At 41.5% G+C, this 18,615-nt stretch overlaps 1 protein-coding gene and 2 pseudogenes across 2 annotated transcripts in view; 1 reads left to right on the top strand and 2 right to left on the bottom strand.

The window, feature by feature from the left end:
- LOC129841539 (choline transporter-like protein 1) overlaps positions 1-18,615 on the top strand; it is a 50,481-nt gene that overhangs the window by 3,620 nt on the left and 28,246 nt on the right. For both annotated transcript variants that reach the window (XM_055909848.1, XM_055909849.1), the window contains exon 4: positions 2,135-2,285. In XM_055909848.1, coding sequence (XP_055765823.1) covers positions 2,135-2,152 — 18 coding nt within the window. In that variant the 3' untranslated portion in view covers positions 2,153-2,285. The remainder of the gene's footprint in view (positions 1-2,134; positions 2,286-18,615) is intronic.
- LOC129841538 (E3 ubiquitin-protein ligase TRIM39-like) lies at positions 725-5,207 on the bottom strand (annotated as a pseudogene).
- LOC129841086 (E3 ubiquitin-protein ligase TRIM47-like) lies at positions 6,846-8,059 on the bottom strand (annotated as a pseudogene).

Here is an 18,615-nt window from a genome sequence, read left to right as displayed (position 1 = left end):
CTCTTGAGCATTGAGCCTGCCCAACCTTACCTGGTTGAATGCTCCCGGTCGCCCTGCCAGTGCGGCGAGGTGGAATAGCCCGCACTGGGCTATGCAGGCGAACCGGGGAAACCATGCGTAAGGCAGGTGCCATGTATGCCGGCCCGAGGAGACGCACTGGAGACCAGACGCGTTGAGCCGGCCTCATGACACCTGGCTCAATGCCCAATCTAGCCCTACCAGTGCGGGGAGGTGGAATAACCCGCACTGGGCTATGCACACGTACAGGAGACACCGTGCGCTCTACTGCGTAACACGGTGTCTGCCCGTACTCCCGCTCTCCACGGTTAGCCTGGGAAGTGGGCGCAGGTCTCCTACCTGCCCTTGGCCCACAACCCCTTAGCCCCCCCCCAAGAATTTTTTGGGAATTACTCACGGGCTTTTCGGGCTTCCGTGCAAGACGCGTCCCCTCATAACTCCGGTTCTTCACTCCAGTAGCCTCTGCTCTCCTCAGTGCCTCCACCTGTTCCCATGGGAGGCGATCCCTTCCAGCCAGGATCTCCTCCCATGTGTAGCAACCTTTACCGTCCAATACATCGTCCCAAGTCCATTCCTCCTTCTTGCGCTGTCCCTTACTCCGTTTAAACCGCTGCTTGGCTCTGGATTGGTGGGTGGTTCTGTAACGATAATCCTCCTCCTCTTCATCAGAAGAGGAGGAGCAGGGATTGAACCAAGGTGCAGCGCGTTGAAATGACATGATGAATTTATTTAACAAGACAAAACGAACTATACTTGAAAATGATACAAAATAACAAAACGAAAGTAGACAGTCCTGAACGACGAACTTACATACAACGTGACGAACGAAATGAACAGGAACAGACTACATGAACTGAACAAACCGTATACAGTCCCGTATGGTGCAAACATTGACACGGACACAGGAGACAACCACCCACAAACAAACACTGTGAACCGCCTACCTAAATATGACTCTCAATTAGAGGAACGCCAAACACCTGCCTCCAATTGAGAGCCATACCAGGCAACCCTAAACCAACATAGAAACAGACAACATAGAATGCCCACCCAAACTCACGTCCTGACCAACTAACACACAAAACTAAACAGAAAACAGGTCAGGAACATGACAGGCAGCAACACATGACAACACAGCATGCATGGTAGCAACACAACATGACAACAACATGGTAGCAACACAACATGGTAGCAGCACAAAACATGGTACAAACATTATTGGGCACAGACAACAGCACAAAAGGCAAGAAGGTAGAGACAACAATACATCACGCAAAGCAGCCACAACTGTCAGTAAGAGTGTCCATGATTGAGTCTTTGAACGAAGAGATGGACATAAAGCTGTCCAGTTTGAGTGTTTGTCCAGTCGCTAGCTGCCACGAACTGAAAAGAGGAGCGACCAAGGGATGTGTGTGCTTTGGGGTCTTATGTCAAAGATAATGCATGATCATAACTGACAATCCCAAAATGATGCCAACATTGAGTCATTTCTACTTATCGAGTTTCTAATACTCTATCTGTAGAAAAAGGCATTCCCTAGAGCTGTATATTTATTAATGAATGCAAGCAGAGTTTTAACCCAGAATATTTTTTCTAACATTTTTATGCAGAGTAATAAAATTAATTAAAAACAAGCAATGACCACTTGTGTTTGTGAAAGCTGTGGGGCGAGAGAGGATCAGTTGTATCCGGGACATGGGTTTGTGTCTGTATCCCATTAAGATATCCACTAAGAGGGAGAAACGATAAAACAATATACCCAATAATAAAACATTATTTATATCCCCAACAACAAAACAATATATGTAATTAAATGATATGCTTGTAATTGTGACGTGTTAAGTAGGAAATAGCCCGGTATCACACCAGGGTTCACACTATTTGTTTTTCTGTCAAAGACGTTAGCTGCACTTGATTGATCTCACCTGATGCAACAGCATCAATGGAATAGTCCCAAAAGTACAGACCCCTGCCCATCTGGCGCTCAATACCAGCTCAATTAAACACTCAAAGCAATTTAAACAAAACAAATACTATTTAAACCTGTCCTGGTCTGTCCTGTATTGCTTATACTATTTCTAACTCCTGTTATCCTCTACTCTGTGATGGATATTAGGAATACATCTGGCCCTGACCCCATCCTATCCTCTACGATGCATCTGGCCCACTACAACCTGGGCATCGTGGCCAAAGTCTCCTTTATCATCACCCTGGTGGAGATCCCTGGCCTTATCCTCACCTACATCCACAACCAGCTCAAAAGAAAAGTATGCATTTTTATTAGATTCACTGTCAAAGGCCAATAACCAGCTCAAAGGCAAGTACATTCACACATTCACCTACATCCACGGTCAGGAGGAAAAGCTTAATTTCCAATAGTTCCCAGCGGTCAAAGCCATTCGTTTTTTGAGACAGGGGGTGACACCGAAGCTGTGTTGTATTCATTAGGTTTGTCTTAGCAAATGTTCAAAGACGCCTTACGGTACATTACAAGCTCAAAGCATGTTTCAACACCAATGACAATGATGACAATAACCGTGGCCATTTGCATGCCAAATAATCGTTACTCAAAATTCCATTATTATCACAGCCCTAATCAAACAGACCTTTAATTTCTGTTTTATTGAAGTTCATTCCAGTTCATTGTCTTACTTTTCCATAAAAACAACCATTTATTATCCATGTTAAGATGTACAGAACAGTTTTCATTTTCATTTGATGATACAACTTCAATGTGGATATTCTAATCACGTGACATGTCAACCTGACTAAATATACTAATTTGGAAATATATTGATACATTTGTATTGTATTTGTGTTTATTATGGAACCCAATTAGCTGCTACCAAGGAATTTAATGATTTGTAAATGATATGTCATGAAAAACAGTTCTCTCTCCATCTTTTAATCAGTCTGTGTGATTGACAGGAGAGATGAGAGGAGCTGAGTTTTTACCATTATCAATATTACAGGGGACGAAGAAGGGAAAGAGTTGCTCTGTAAAGGTGCAGCCAGTGAAAGAGTAGATATGAGACCTGGCCTCCACATCATAAAAGGAGACCTGACCCTCCTCATAGTCCACAAACACTCCCATCTTTTGGGGCTTCTTTCTTTCTCAGGGAGAGGATGATTTGGGGAGGCACAGGCTGTGTACTGATTCCCATCCCTTAGGACCACAGTCCAGAGCCCATCCTCAGGTCGAGGTGATATATTCTCCTTCCTGCCTATGGACTCTCTGGCCACTCCTAAAGTCCACCTACTCTTACCCTTAACCGTCACTTCATAGTAAAATCTCCCTGAGGAGAAGCCATCCGTTCCAAGGACAATGGCAAAACGATCAAACCTTTTTGTATTGTCAGGAAGATTCTGTGGTGTGTCTCCATATCTTACTTGTTTGCCATCCTCAGACAGGATGAGATATAGATGTGCTGTATCAGGGTCCAGAGTTAATCTCCACCCAGCACAGCCAGAAGAGGACTGGCCACCCCTCATAGCCCTCATAGCATACTGCTGAATCCTCCTCAGTTTGACTTCAGGTAGCCTCTCCATCTCCTTATTCAGTGTCTCCTCCAGCTGAGACACAGCTTTCCTCACTGTCCCCACACACAGATCACTGATCTCAGACCAGTCCTTGGTGGGTGGAGGGGTGCACACTAGGGATGAGAAGCTCTGGAGAAGTTGGTGGTGGTCCTCAGTGTGTGAGAGCTGCTTCAGCTCAGTGCTTTTCCTCTTGAGGTCAGTGATTTCCTGCTCCAGTTCTTTAATGAGCCCTCATCCTGCCTCTACTGCTTCCTGCTTCTAACAAGCTCAACCTGGCTTTTCTCAATGGAGCGCACCAGAGCAGTGAAGACCTCTCTGCTATCTCTCTCTTTGCATCTCTCTTGCTGAGAACTACTGAGAGTTTGATCTCTTTAACCTTCTGCAGTCACTCCTGGATAATCTGCTGCACTTCTGCCTCAGGTTTCCCCGAGCTGAGCCTTCCTCTCTCCACACTCTTCCTCAAGCAGTGGTTCCCAAACTTTTTATAGTCCCGTACCCCTTCAAACATTCAACCTCCATCTGCGTACCCCCTCTACCACCAGGGTCAGAGCACTCTCAAATGTTGTTTTTTTGCCATCATTGTAAGCCTGCCACACAAACACACACTATACGGTACATTTATTAAACATAAGAATGAGTGTGAGTTTTTGTCACAATCCGGCTCGTGGGAAGTGACAAAGCGGTCTTACAGGACCAGGGCACAAATAATAATAATCAATTATTTTGATTTATTTAACCATCTTACATATAAAACCTTTGTTCATCGAAAATGGTGAATAACTCACCACAGGTTAATGAGAAGGGTGTGCTTGAAAGGATGCACATAACTCTGCAATGTTGGGTTGTATTGGAGAGAGTCTCAGTCTTAAATCATTTTCCACACACAGTCTGTGCCTGTATTTAGTTTTCATGCTAGTGAGGGCCGAGAATCCACTCTCACATAGGTACATGGTTGCAAAGGGCATCAGTGTCTTAACAGCGCAATTTGCCAAGGCAGAATACTCTGAGTGCAGCCCATTCCAGAAATCTGGCAGTGGCTTCTGATTAAATAAAATTTTCACAGAACCGCTTGTTGCAATTTCAATGAGGCTCTCTTGTTCAGATATCGGTAAGTGGACTGGAGACAGGGCAAGAAAGGGATAACGAATCCAGTTGTTTGTGTCATCAGTTTCGGGAAAGTACCTGCGTAATTGCGCACCCAGGTCACTCAGGTACTTCGCTATATCACATTTGACATTGTCCATAAGCTTGAGTTCATTTCCACACACAAAATCAGACAATGATGGAAAGACCTGTGTGTTGTCCTTGTTTATGCAGACAGAGAAGAGCTCCATCTTCATAATCTTAGCCTAAATTTTGTCCCGCACATTGAATATAGTTGCGGAGTGTCCCTGTAATCCTAGATTCAGATCATTCAGGCGAGAAAAAACATCACCCAGATAGCCCAGTCGTGTAAGAAACTCGTCATCAAGCGGTCAGACAAGTGAAAATTATGGTCAGTAAAGAAAACTTTAAGCTTGTCTCTCAATTAAAAAAACGCGTCAATACTTTGCCCCTTGATAACCAGCGGACTTCTGTATGTTGTAAAAGCGTTACATGGCCATATCATTGAATAGTGCAGAAAATACATTCGAGTTCAGGGGCCTTGCTTTAACAAAGTTAACCATTTTCACTGTCTAAAACGTCTTTCAAGCTGTCTGGCATTCCCTTGGCAGCAAGAGCCTCTCGGGGGATGCTGCAGTGTACCCAAATGGCGTCGGGAGCAACTGCTTGCATGTGCGTTACCACTCCACTATGTCTCCCTGTCATGGCTTTTGCACCATCAGTATAGATACCGACACATCTTGACCACCAAAGTCCATTTAATGTCACAAAGCTGTCCAGTACTTTAAAAATATTCTCTCCTGTTGTCCTGGTTTCCAGTGGTTTGTAGAAGAGGATGTCTTCCTTAATTGACACCCCTTAAACCTAACGGACATATACCAGGAGCTGTGCCGCCACGTCTGTTGACTCATCCAGCTGTAACACATAGAATTTACTGGCTTGTATGCGAAGCAGTAATTGTTTCAAAACATCTACTGCCATGTCACTGATGTGTCGTGAAACAATGTTGTTTGATGAAGGCATTGTCTGTATAGTTTTTTTGTCTTTTCTCACAGCGTTGTCCCAGCCATATCCGCGGCAGCAGGAATAATTAAGTCTTCCACAATAGTATGGGGCTTGCCTGTCCTAACCACCCGGTATCTCACCATATAAGATGCTTCTAGCCCCTTCTTATTAATGGTATCTGTTGCTTTTATACATGTCTTACTACTTGTCTTAATTCTCGCCCAAAAAACACCTGTGGCTTATTTTTCAAATTGGCATGTTTTGTTTCTAAATGTCTGCACAAGAATGAAGGTTTCATTGAGTTGTGAGATAGTACTTTTGCACATATAACATACTGTGGCTGAGGAAAGGCACTACTTCCAATATAAGTGAACCCCAAATAAATGTAGTTCTCGTCATATTTGCGCCTCTTTGATGGTCTAACGTCCCTGTCTGTTGTTTGGTGCTTTCCCGGGTAAGGGGGCAGTAGCTCTTCGGCTGCATCAGATTCACAACTGTCAGTGTCCATGCTAGCTGGGCTAACAACAAATGTAGAATTACTGATGTTAGCATTGGATGTGCTTGTGGAAGCAGAACAACTTGTGTCGTTGACAGGTGCAGGTGTAGTACTGCTGGTAGTAGCAGTACTACCAGTAGAGCTGGTGTGTGTCTCTATGGACACACTCTATGGCCTGACTTTTTTTTAACCATTTATCAATTTTCGAGCAAACGGAATGAGCATCAGCTACGTTTGGCTACATACGGATCGTTAGTGGAATTCCCGCGAGAGAGTAATAGTTAATGTGATTGGATGTTAATTATTTGACTAGGCTACATGTATTTGACATTGTGTTGTTATTTCGCTGAACACAAGATGGTTTAATTTTATTCTTGGCAGTGAAACGAGGCTACTCAAGCGAGAAAAAAACCTCACCCAAATGTATAGCCCGTTGGAAAATAAAAATGGACTGTTTGAAAATGTGAAGATTTTTTTTTCTTTTCAACATTGTGAATCACATTTATATTTGGTGTACCCCCGACAGCATTGCGCGTTACGCGTACCCCAGTTAGGGAATACCTGCTCTTTAGCAGGGGTGGGCAACTCCAGTCCTCGAGGGCCTGATTGGTGTCACACGTTTTCTCCATCCCTAGCAAACACAGCACATTAATCAAATTGCATTCTAAGCTGAAGATCATGTTTAGGTGATTATTGGAGTCAGGTGTGTTAGCTGGGGCTGGGGCAAAACTGTGACGCCAATCAGGCCCTCGGGGACTGGAATTGCCCACCCCTGCTCTATAGGGACAGTGTCATGAGTCTTGTGGTCTGTTTCAGTGCAGAACTGACACACACATGTCTGGTCGGTCCTACAGAACAGCTCCAGGAGTCTGTCATGCTTCTTACAGATCCTGTCTTCCAGGTTCTCCACAGGGTCATTCAGTTTGTGTCTCTTTAAAGGTGGGGCTATCTGATGAGGCTCCAGGTGAGTCTCACAGTAAGAGGCCAGACACACAAAGGCAGGACTTCAGGGCCTTGCGCTTTGTCCCAGTGCAGACGTCACGATGCACTTTTCCAGGTTTGGCAGGGGACTTATCTTTACCTCTGTCTCTTATACTTTTAAAGTTATTTAGAACCTCTCTGAAAGTTGTGTTAACACAAAGCTTAGGTTGTTTGGAGAATTTATCCTTACACAGTCGACACTGACACAGGTCCTAGCTATTCCAGTACTTTGTGACACAGGCCATACAGAAGTTGTGTCCACATGAAGTGGTGACTGGCTCAGTGAACACATCCAGACAGATAGAGCACAGGAACTGCTCTTCAGACAGGAGACTGCTGGAGGAAGCCATATATATATATACTGTATATGTATATATATATATAGAGAGAGAGCAGTCGAAACTGTAAAGCATAGTTAAAGTTCAACGTTTTTACTTAAATTGCAGCAAACCTTCAGATCAAAAGAGTAATAGACTCCAGCTCCAGATTATAATCAATTAGTCAATAATACAATACATATGTTTTTTAACTGAGCATTTTCCATTTCCTGGAATGAGCTCTCGATAGTTTCAGTGATTGTCAACACGGCATTAAGGGATATTAACCAATCTTGCTGAAAGTTGTTTAACCGTACTACATATAGTTTAAATTTGTCAATTTACTAAATATAGTTCAACATAGGTACTGTAGATAAAGAACAGGATATTACCACAAAATAAATGTACACAGTAATATTTCTTCACCAATCCTTGTAAATCTCTACTCACCTGTGTCTGTGTAAAAGAGTGTGGGCGTGTTCTCAGATTCTTCTCTAGTATATACACTATAGTTTTAAAAAAACATAGCAGACTGTGTAGCAGTTTAAGATTTCCGAAGAGTTTATTCATGTGTACAACACACAGCATGTATAGCAACTTTAGTTTCACATTAGCAAAGTGACAAGAACATGCTCCTCCCCATCCAGTGCAGCTCTGTGCTCTGGAACAGAATTAACCCTTCACATGGCTGATCTCTCTCTTCATTCTTGATACATTGTTTTACCATCTAAAATCAAGGTTTAAGCAGGAGTTTAAACAGGAGTGTTAATTGTTTTACTAATCTAAGTAGAAGAAGTGTGAATCAGAAATGTTAAATAAAGACCTATTGCAGGTGTATGGAAGGTTTTCAGACAACAACAACAGTTAAAATTCCACATTGGACTGAAAAAGTAGTGTCAGTCTTAGAAGTTTTGGCCATTAATTAAGAAGCAAGAAATATCCCAGATGGTGCCTTTAAACATACTCACTTTGACTTATACCAACTACCAGTTTATCAAGTCAAGCCAGACAATGGGTGAAAGGAGAAAATGCAGAATGGAAAATGCCAGTACTGGCTGTATGCTGAAAGCCTGCATCTGCTGCTTGTGGTGCCTGAAGAAGTGTCTAATGAAATGCAGGTCCTACAAGTACTGAAGTTGCATTATGTCAGAGGCAATGCATGATCGTAACTGACAATCCCAAAATGGTGGCGAAAATGTGTCAATACTGCTTATTGAGTTGGTCTCTTTCATATATTTATTGGAGTAAAAAAAACAAAAGTGCAGGACGTAACAAAACAGGCCACTTGGTGGCAGACAACCCACACGGCATCCATTAACAACTACAGATAAAACAACACCCGACAAACAATTGACAACAAAAACAAAGAGCAATGATGGCAATACAGTTATGGTCCTTTACAATATCAAGATGGTGATCTTGAGCTTGGGTTAAAACACAATCAAATCGGTGCATCGTTCCGGACCTGTATAGGCCGTAAATCCCTAAATTGTGGCAACATTGGGTCATTACTAAATTAAATAAAAGGTGAAATATATATATATATTTTTAAATACTGCTTATTGAGTTTGTATTACTGTTTCCATAGAAAAAGGGATGTCTAATCCACAAATTCCCCATTTGCGATGTACATTACCATCACAGAGAATGTTAAAATGTAATGTGCTTTAGGTGAAAGATACATATTTCACACACTGTGCATGTCTAGAGTAAGCCGGTGTCCCTCCTCCCATTGGTCTAAGTAGGCCTACTGTAACCTGGCAACAGATAAAACCTGAGCTGTGCTGCCTGAGAAACCAAGCCACACAAAGTGTATGTGTTGTCCAAGCCACATTCTCATACTACCTCCCTCTTAAAAGACAACCATCAGGAGCTACATCCAACGTTGCCAGAATGTCCTAACATACAACACTAGAGTACCCACACTAGTCACACCCTGACCTAACCAAAATATATAGAAAACAGAGATATCTAAGGTCAGGCGTGACAAGTAGGTAATTTATCACATTCACTTATTCTACCTGTCTAAAATCTGAGAATAAGTGGAGAGAATAGGAGGTTGAGAAAGACAGAGAGAAAAGTGGTATCACTTTGAGGCATCATTTTCCTTCTGTCAAAGAAGGTCAGGCATTGTGCTTAAATGATATGAATAACGAAAGCAACATAACTTGTATTACTTATTTTTATTTAAGGTAATTTCAGTTGATGGTCTTACTTTTCAGTAAATACAACCATTTATAGATTTTTTTTAACACAAGGGACAGATTGAAATTTACTGAAATTTACTAGTCCAACTCAAGGTGTCATAAAAAACATCCACCCCCTCCCTGAAGTTAGAAATATTTTCATGACCCTCCCCTTGTACTGTAAAACAAATTGAACACCCCCCCCCCCCCATATAATTAACTCCAAATAATGTTTACAATCACAAAAAACTGCAGCAACCCTGTGTTTATAAATGTGGATATCAACTTTGCCACTTCAGTATGCTTTTGCGTCACAGTTGATGCCACTCAGGGCTACGACCCAGAAGGTTAAGGGTTCGCAGACCACCACAGACGACCTCACTCTCCATGCCTGTTTCATTACACTATGATCAGAGCCAGCTGCAGACAATTTCAATTTAGGGGAAATACAATTGTCAACATTTTGATGCCATTTATAATTATATAAACTATATGCAACTAATTTTCCACCAACAGGTTTATGTGCCAGTGCACCACCAGTGGTGTGTATTCATGGATGCTAAGGGAAGCCAGGCATCACTCTGCGGTCCGACTCAAGGCACACTTAACCAGCATGGCTACCATAGCATTTTGCAGCGATACAACATCCCCTCTGGTTTGGGCTTAGTGAGATTATCATTTGTTTTTCAACAGGACAATGACCCAACACACCTCCAGGCTGTGTAATGGCTATTTGACCAAGAAGGAGAGTGATGGAGTGCTGCATCAGATGACCTGGGCTGCACAATCCCCGACCTCAACCAAATTGAGATGGTTTGGCATGAGTCGGACCGCAGAGTGAAGGAAAAGCAGCCAACAAGTGCTCAGCATATGTGGGAACTCCTTCAAGACTGTTGGAAAAGCATTCCAGGTGAAGCAGGTTGAGAGAATACCAAGAGTGTGCAAGGCTGTCATCAAGGCAAAGCTGCCGAAGTTGTGGCGTCGTCGGACGGGCCAGTGGCAGCTGCCGAAGTTGCGAAGGCGTTGGATGGGCCATTCCCGCAGTCTCCATTTAGGGTCGGTTATCCTGTCATGTTGTATAAATGATTGGAGACAGGCGCAGGAATACGTAATAGTTTTAATACTCCACCCAAAAATACAACATGCCATGAAAGGCACGGGGACAAAGCCCAAAACAAACACGTATACAAAAACACAGGGATGTAACCCAAACAAAAGAGCGAGGTTAAACCTCTAATAAATACACGGGATGAGACCCGCAATACACTACACAGGGCGAGACCTGTAATAACAAATGCACAACAATACACGGGATGAAACCCGTAATAACAAGTGCATAATACACGCAGCACGAAAGCTAAAATAACAAAGCACAGATACTCACAGATCAACTGACATGGGAACAATAATCGACAAGACAATGGTGAACAGAGGGCACATATATTCAATTACTAATCAGGGGAATTGGAATCAGGTGTGCGTAATGAGACAGTTCTGTGCACAAAATGAGCAGCAGTACTGGGGGAATCCGGGACACCCGTAAGCATTTCTGTCTCTCCTATAGATGTTATATCCCTGTATTATTACTGCTGTATCATCAAATGAATTATCTAAGTGAGTCTCAGAAGTGGCTAATATAGGAATGTTATCTGATGTTAGCAAGTTATTGATTTCATGAACCTTATTTCTAAGGCTACATATATTAATATGTGCAGTTTTCAGCCCTTTGCTGGGTAGCTTATCAGAGATAGACATAATTCTGAAAAGAGCAAACAAAGCAAGAGCAAAAAATATATATTCAGCAGTCCATTAATCAATTGGTGTGTGTGTGTGTGTGTGCTGCAGGGTTGAAGCTACGAACCCATAGGCTTGGTTTTCTCATCCCCCCAGGCTTCTGGGAGGGTGGACAATGAGCCAACATAGTGGATGTAAGCAATGTCCCCACGTGCTCTGGCAGCTTTCATAGCTGGGATCAGTTCTTTCCTCTTCTGGCACACAGCTTCAGGATAGAGTTGTTGAGGAAGATATACATTCCTCTCAAGTTCTTGTCTCTTTCCAGAACAGCTACCTTGTCCTTGAACATCAGGAACTTGACCACTATCGACCTGTCACCTGGACCGGTGGTGGGTTTTCAAGTCCGGTGGGCGCGCTCCACCTCAATCTCCCTGTGGTCCATCTTCAATTTCTCAGAGATAATTTCCCTCACTTTGACCTCAGACTCCGTCCAGGTCTCATGTGAAGATTCTGCAATTCCGTCCCCAACCATGTTGTTCCGCCTTGATTTTCCCTCGAGATAGTCTGATTTCTCTGTCATTGTTATCATGGATTTACACACAGAACTGATGTCCTCTCTCAATGACTTACAGATTGCTGTCATCTTGCCGGTCTCCTGTTTCAACTCATCGTGCTGACCCTGGGAGAACTGCAAACTGTTCTTCAGGTCCTGGACCTCTCTAGTCAGGTCGTCCATTCTTTTATTAGTAGAATCCCCGAGTATTTGGACAAAACACTTGAAGCTATTTTCTTGTTGTAACTGCTGCTTGTAGGTCTCTTTTTGCTCATTTAAAAGATCCTTCACATGTGATAGAGAGGCACCACTGTCCTCAACGGTACTTTGGTCTTCGTCATGGTAGCTAGCAACGTACAGTAGGTTACGCTGTTACTCTATACGTGTTATTTCATAGTTTTGATGTCTTCACTATTATTCTACAATGTAGACAATAGTAAAAATAAAGGAAAACCCTCGAATGAGTACCGTAATTTCCGGACTATAAGCCGCTACTTTTTTCCCACGCTATGAACCTCGCGGTTTATACAATGACGTGGCTAATTTATGTGTTTTTTTTTTCACAAGATTCATGCCGCCAAAAAACTGAGCACCGTCACATAATGTGACGTAAATCGAGCGCGCTCAAACTTGCCATCATTCTGATTACGGTAGTCATTTTGTCACCCTCATCATGGCAAAGACACGGAGAAATGCATATGATGCAGCTTTCAAGTTGAAGGCGATCGATCTGGCTGTTGGAAAAGGAAATAGAGCTGCTGCATGGGAGCTTGGCCTTAATGAGTCGATGATAAGACGTTGGAACTGTGCAGATCCGACTGAAAGCCAAAACAATTGCCACCGCAATGAAGTTGGACTTTCTTGGTAGGCTACTGTTTACTGCTATTTATTTTTTATTTTTGTTACAAGCCGTGTTTCGTTAAAGCCTATTTATTTTTGTTACAAGCGTGTTTCGTTTAAAGGCTGTGTAAAGTTCATTTGTTTCAATGTACCGGTAGGCACTTGCGGCTTATAGACATGTGCGGTTTATTTATGTACAAAATACATATTTGTAAAAAATTCAGTGGGTACGGCTTATATTCAAGTGCGCTTAATAGTCCAGCAATTACGGTAGGTGTTCTAAAACTTTTGACCGGTAGTGTATGTAAATCTCAACAAACAGAAAATACATCCCTCCCTACCTTGTGGGCTTCCTCTCTCAATGACTTACAGATTGCTGATTGCAGATTGCTGTCTTGGCTTGATCATCTCTGAATGTCATTAAACATCTTGGTGTTTTGTAACAGATGTCTCTTTTCATTCATCAATTGGCCCGCTGCACCGTTTGGATTCATTGATTGATTTTAATTTGTCAGTAAAAAAAAACATAAATACACACCCCCAAAAAATGTAAGTGACAGGGATTGCACAATAAAGTCAGAGACGTATTTCCATTATGGTCCCTATTTTTTACATAAATACACACACAGTTACATAGATACAGACACATTACAGAGATAGAGATGAAAAATCCTCAACCTCCAGATGAGTATGAAGGGGGAGTTTAAGTCAAATCAAAATCAAATCACATTTTATTTGTCACATCCACATGTTCAGCAGATGTTATTGCGGGTGTAGAGAATTGCTTGTGTTTCTAGCTCAGAAAGCTAGCTCAGAAAACAGTGCAGTAATATCTAACAATTCACAACAATACACACAATGCATACAACCTAAAGGGAAAAGAATGGTATGAAGGAAAATATAAATATTAGGATGAGCAATATGGCATAGACTAAATACAGTAGAATAGAATACAGTATATACAAATATACAAAAATATGTAAACATTATAAGTGACTAGTGTTCTGTTATTAAAGTGGTCAGTGATTTCAAGTCTATGTATATGGGGCAGCAACCTCTAAGGTGCAGGGTTACGTAACTGGGTGGTGATGGCTATTATAGGGTCTGATGGCCTTGAGATAGAAGCTGTTTTTCAAACTCTCGGTACTAGCTTTGATGCACATGTATTGACCTCGCCTTCCGGATGATAACGGAGTGAACAGGCAGTGGCTCAGGTGGTTGTTGTCCTTGATGATCTTCCTGTGACATCGGGTGTTGTAGGTTGTCCTGGAGGGCAGGTCGTTTGCCCCCGGTGATGCGTTCTTATAAGCTTGTTTGGCTGGTCGCTTATTCTTTCGATTTTCTGGGCTGCTGGTGAACCATGATGTGCAGACAAAATCAAAGTGACACTAGACTAGTGCACTTGCCAGAGTCTTTAGGGTGTCTATAGCTAGGTTTGTATCCAATTGGCGGCAGGTTTTCATGTGAATATTCTAAAATCTTCAGAACAATTTGCCGCCAGACAACATGAATTGACCAGACATTTGAGAAATGTAATGGACATCCATATGCATTCAGATCCAACATGGCGCCATCAATAAATGAGGAAAGTTGGCTAAATAAGCCACATTTACGTGTCCTTATAACCAGCCTATAACAAATGACAAAAACACTATTTATTGTGTTTCGATGTGTAGCGTATCAACTTTATAGCCTATTTTTGGGAAGGTTTTAGCCTAATTTCCTAAAACAATAGTTGTAACAATAGTCCACCTCACGGTTCAGCTTTCAGAGATTTGAGTGTTGGGCCAGTAACCGAAAAGTTGCTGGATCGAATCCCCAAGCTGACAGGTAAAAATCTGTTGTTCTGCCCCTTAGCAAGGCAGTTAACCCACTGTTCCCTGGGCGCCGATGACGTGGATGTCAATTAAGGCAGCCCCCTGCACCTCTCTGATTCATAGGTGTTGGGTTAAATGCGGAAGGCACATTTCAGTTGAATGCATTCAGTTGTACAACCGACTAGGTATCCCCCCTTTCCCTTTCCTCTATGCAGCGACTGGCCCGCTTCCACCTGGGCACTGTGTCCATTCTCATCTACATCCACAACCAGATCAAAGGCTAAGGATGTGCCATATCATTAGATTCTCTTTGAGAGAGAATAAAAGGTTAACAAAGAAAAATAGTATAACTTTCTGTCAAAGGTCAGCATTAGACCTAAATTATGTTAAATTAAAGCAACATAACTTGTATTAGGTTTTAAGTTAATTTGAGTTGAATGAAGTGAATATTGGCTTAACAACCGCGTGACGCAGCGTGACAACGTGAACATGAATGTTCAAGAATCCCAAATTGCATTATGCATTTCCTTCTTCTTTCTAGAGCTTTGATGTCAGTTGGGTTTTTTGATGCCAACGTTATCTCACAAATGTGAGGATGTTTGAGGTGGAAAAAAATAAAAATGAAGAAGTCTCATTCTTATCAACATTTGATTGGCGACGATGTCTGGTATGCATGTAAACAAGTCTGAGGCGTTACCACCCCGTGTTAGAGGCCAAGTGGGCATGACTGAACATGATTGAAATCATACTCAACCCTCAAATATCCAAGGAACATCATACATTTCACAGAAACTCACAAATCTGTTTTGAAAGGTACTGACTTTATGACAAATTATCCTATTTACCCTTTTTCAATTTTGGAATAATAATAAATGCCAGGTTGTGTTTTTGGTTCAGCTCCCCTTTGAGGGATAGTTTTCCTTCTGTCAAAGAAGGTCAGCATTATGGGTAGGTGAAAAGCTATAATCCCTTATTGATATCACTTATTAAATCCACTTCATCAATGTGGATGCAGGGGAGGAGACAGTTGGATTTTTAAGCCTTGAGACAGTTGCGACGTGGATTGTGTATGTGTGCAATTCAGAGGGTGAATGCACAAGACACAAGATTGAAGTGCCATTGAGTGGTGTATGGTAGTAGGTGAGTGGCGCACCGGTTTGAATGTGTTAAGAACTGCAATGCTGCAGGGCCTTTCACGCTCAACAGTGTGTATCAAGAATGGTTACTGCCCAAAGGACATCCAGCCAACTTGACACGACTCAAATGGAAGCATTGGAGTCAACATGTTTTGTGCAGTCAGTATATTAAGATGTACAGAAAGGTTTTAATTTTAATTTCATTATAATATTTCAGAGGAGAACCGTGGCAACACAATCTCACACTCAATTCGTGCAAATCTGTACAAAAAGTAATTCAGCAGATTTTGTGCGTTTTAGTTCGCCTTAATAATTTGTGTGAAAATATAATTTTTGTCTGACTTCATTCGTAGGAAAATACACACATTTTTGTGTTACTTCAATCATAGGAAAGTACATTTTTGGAGGGAGGGGGGGGAAACTTCGGAACAATCTTTTAAAAGTTATTGGAGCAATGCATTTTGGGCAATGGTGTTCTACACTGCCTTTTTTGTGTTCCACATTTATTTATATAAAAAACAAATGTGTTGACAACCCAATATTGTTAATCAACCAGGTTGTCACCGAAATACTTATAATATAATGGTATCCTTACGTTTTTTTTTTTTTTTTAATTAATGCCAATGCTGTTTTCTATGCTTGTTTTCGCTTAATACTTTTAGATGCTGGTGCTCTGTCGGATTTTGTGAGGGTTGGCAGATTGGAGAAAAAGCTGTATTTGTCCGTTTTTTTGTGGTATCGATGAAGGTATTTGATTGGGGAATGGGGATACATTATCAAGATGGGAAATGAATTAATCAATAAGTGCGGGGAAACAGCAGACCTGCAAAAAAGATATGTTTGGTTTAAATTCCCCTGGTGCAACTGCATGGTATTTGCCACTATAATGAGTCTGGACTATGATCAATTAAGCCGTATCAATGCAGTTAAATAGGTTAATGTTAAATCATGAATTATGTTGGCTTACATTTGTGGCACTTCAAAAGCCATTTCATGAGGATTATTACGGTCATGTCAATTATGTTATATACTTAGGCTATTGAAACAAGGCATTTTCCAGCATTGTAGGCCTACTGCCCGCGCACAGAGGCTTACTAGGCTTTCATGGCAACGGCCGTTAGAGCTCACTTCGCCAGGTATGAGCCCTGGTTAGAGTCCCTGTTCCAGCTTTCACCTTCTTCTGCTAAATTGGTGGTAGCATTGGAATCACGTCCAGCTCACGTCTAGTTATGTGATCTAGTGGTGGGAAGCATTCTTTTTTTCAACATTGTGTAGGATAAGCAACAACGGGCGTGACGGATAGAAGTGGTCACTACGGGTGTGACGTTTTCTGAAGCTGAATGGAAAGTGCTATGCCCTGATCAGTTACTCAGAAGAAAACAAACACATTCTACAAATGTACAAACTACCTGTTTAAAGTGTTGTTACAACCATGTTTTTTTTTGTTAGTGTGGCTTATATCTAATAACCTGACAATGATCCACATCATGCGGGTAGACAAATAATGTACGTGTGTTATGCAGCAAAACACAGCTATCCTAGAATTACAACCCTTGATAACTCCATAAGGAAATAGTTGTATTCTGTAAGGTAATTCAAGAAATAGTGAAATAGACTAGAGAGAGGTGGCCCTCGTTCAGGGGCAGAGCACTCTCAAGCTCTCTGTCCTTCTCGTGGTCCGAATCACACATAGGACTATTGATCAATTATAAACTTCTTCCTAATTATCAGTGTTTTACATTTTACATTTAAATCTCACCCAATGTCTCTAGACTTTCTAGTGAGGGCGATCAGGCCTCACCAGCAAGTCAGGACAGAGGTCAGAAATCATTCCACCCCATTAAGTAATTGTTTCTTTCCCTTTTCTTTTCCTGTACCTCAGACTCATTATTGAAAGACATTTCAAACATTTTGTGTACCAGGTTTGCATTGGATTTTTCAGTACATTTCTTATCAAGAGAATTTACACGTGTCCAACCAAAACTCTGACAATAAATACTTCCGAAAATTGTATTTGTGTACCGTTTAACCTCTAACGAGCCTCTACCCCGGATCCGATTAGCATCGCTAGCATAGCGTCACAATTAAATAGTAGCATCTAAATATCATTAAATCACAAGTCCAAGACACCTAATGAAAGATACAGATCTTGTGAATAAAGCCACCATTTCAGATTTTTAAAATGTTTTACAGGGAAGACACAATATGTAAATCTATTAGCTAAACACGTTAGCAAAAATCACCATTTTTCTTTGTCCACCATTTTCTCTCAACACCAGTAGCTATCACCAATTCGGCTAAACTAAGATATTGATAGCCACTAACCAAGAAAATACCTCATCAGATGACAGTCTGATAACATATTTATGGTATAGGATAGGTTTTGTTAGAAAAATGTGCATATTTCAGGTAGATATCATAGTTTACAATTGCACCCACCGTCACAAATGGACTAGAATAAATACATAGAGCAATGTGTATTACCTAATTACTAATCATCAAACATTCGTAAAAATACACAGCATACACTAATCGAAAGACACAGATCCTGTGAATACAGACAATATTTCAGATTTTCTAAGTGTCTTACAGCGAAAACACAATAAATCGTTATATTAGCATACCACATACGCAAACGTTACCCGAGCACTGATTCTAGCCAAAGAGAGCGATATCGTATCATCGCCAAAATATATTCATTTTTTCACTAACCTTCTCAGAATTCTTCAGATGACACTCCTGTAACATCATATTACAACATACATATACAGTTTGTTCGAAAATGTGCATATGTAGCCACCAAAATCATGGTTAGACAATGACAAAAGTAGCACAGCTGGTCAGAAAATGTCGTGCACCATATTAGACAGTGATCTATTCTTATACAT

This window comes from Salvelinus fontinalis, chromosome 42, assembly GCF_029448725.1.
Source record: "Salvelinus fontinalis isolate EN_2023a chromosome 42, ASM2944872v1, whole genome shotgun sequence".
Classification (NCBI taxonomy): Eukaryota; Metazoa; Chordata; class Actinopteri; order Salmoniformes; family Salmonidae; genus Salvelinus; species Salvelinus fontinalis.
The sequence above is the reverse complement of the archived record's forward strand: the minus strand, read 5'-3'. Positions and strand labels throughout refer to the sequence as shown.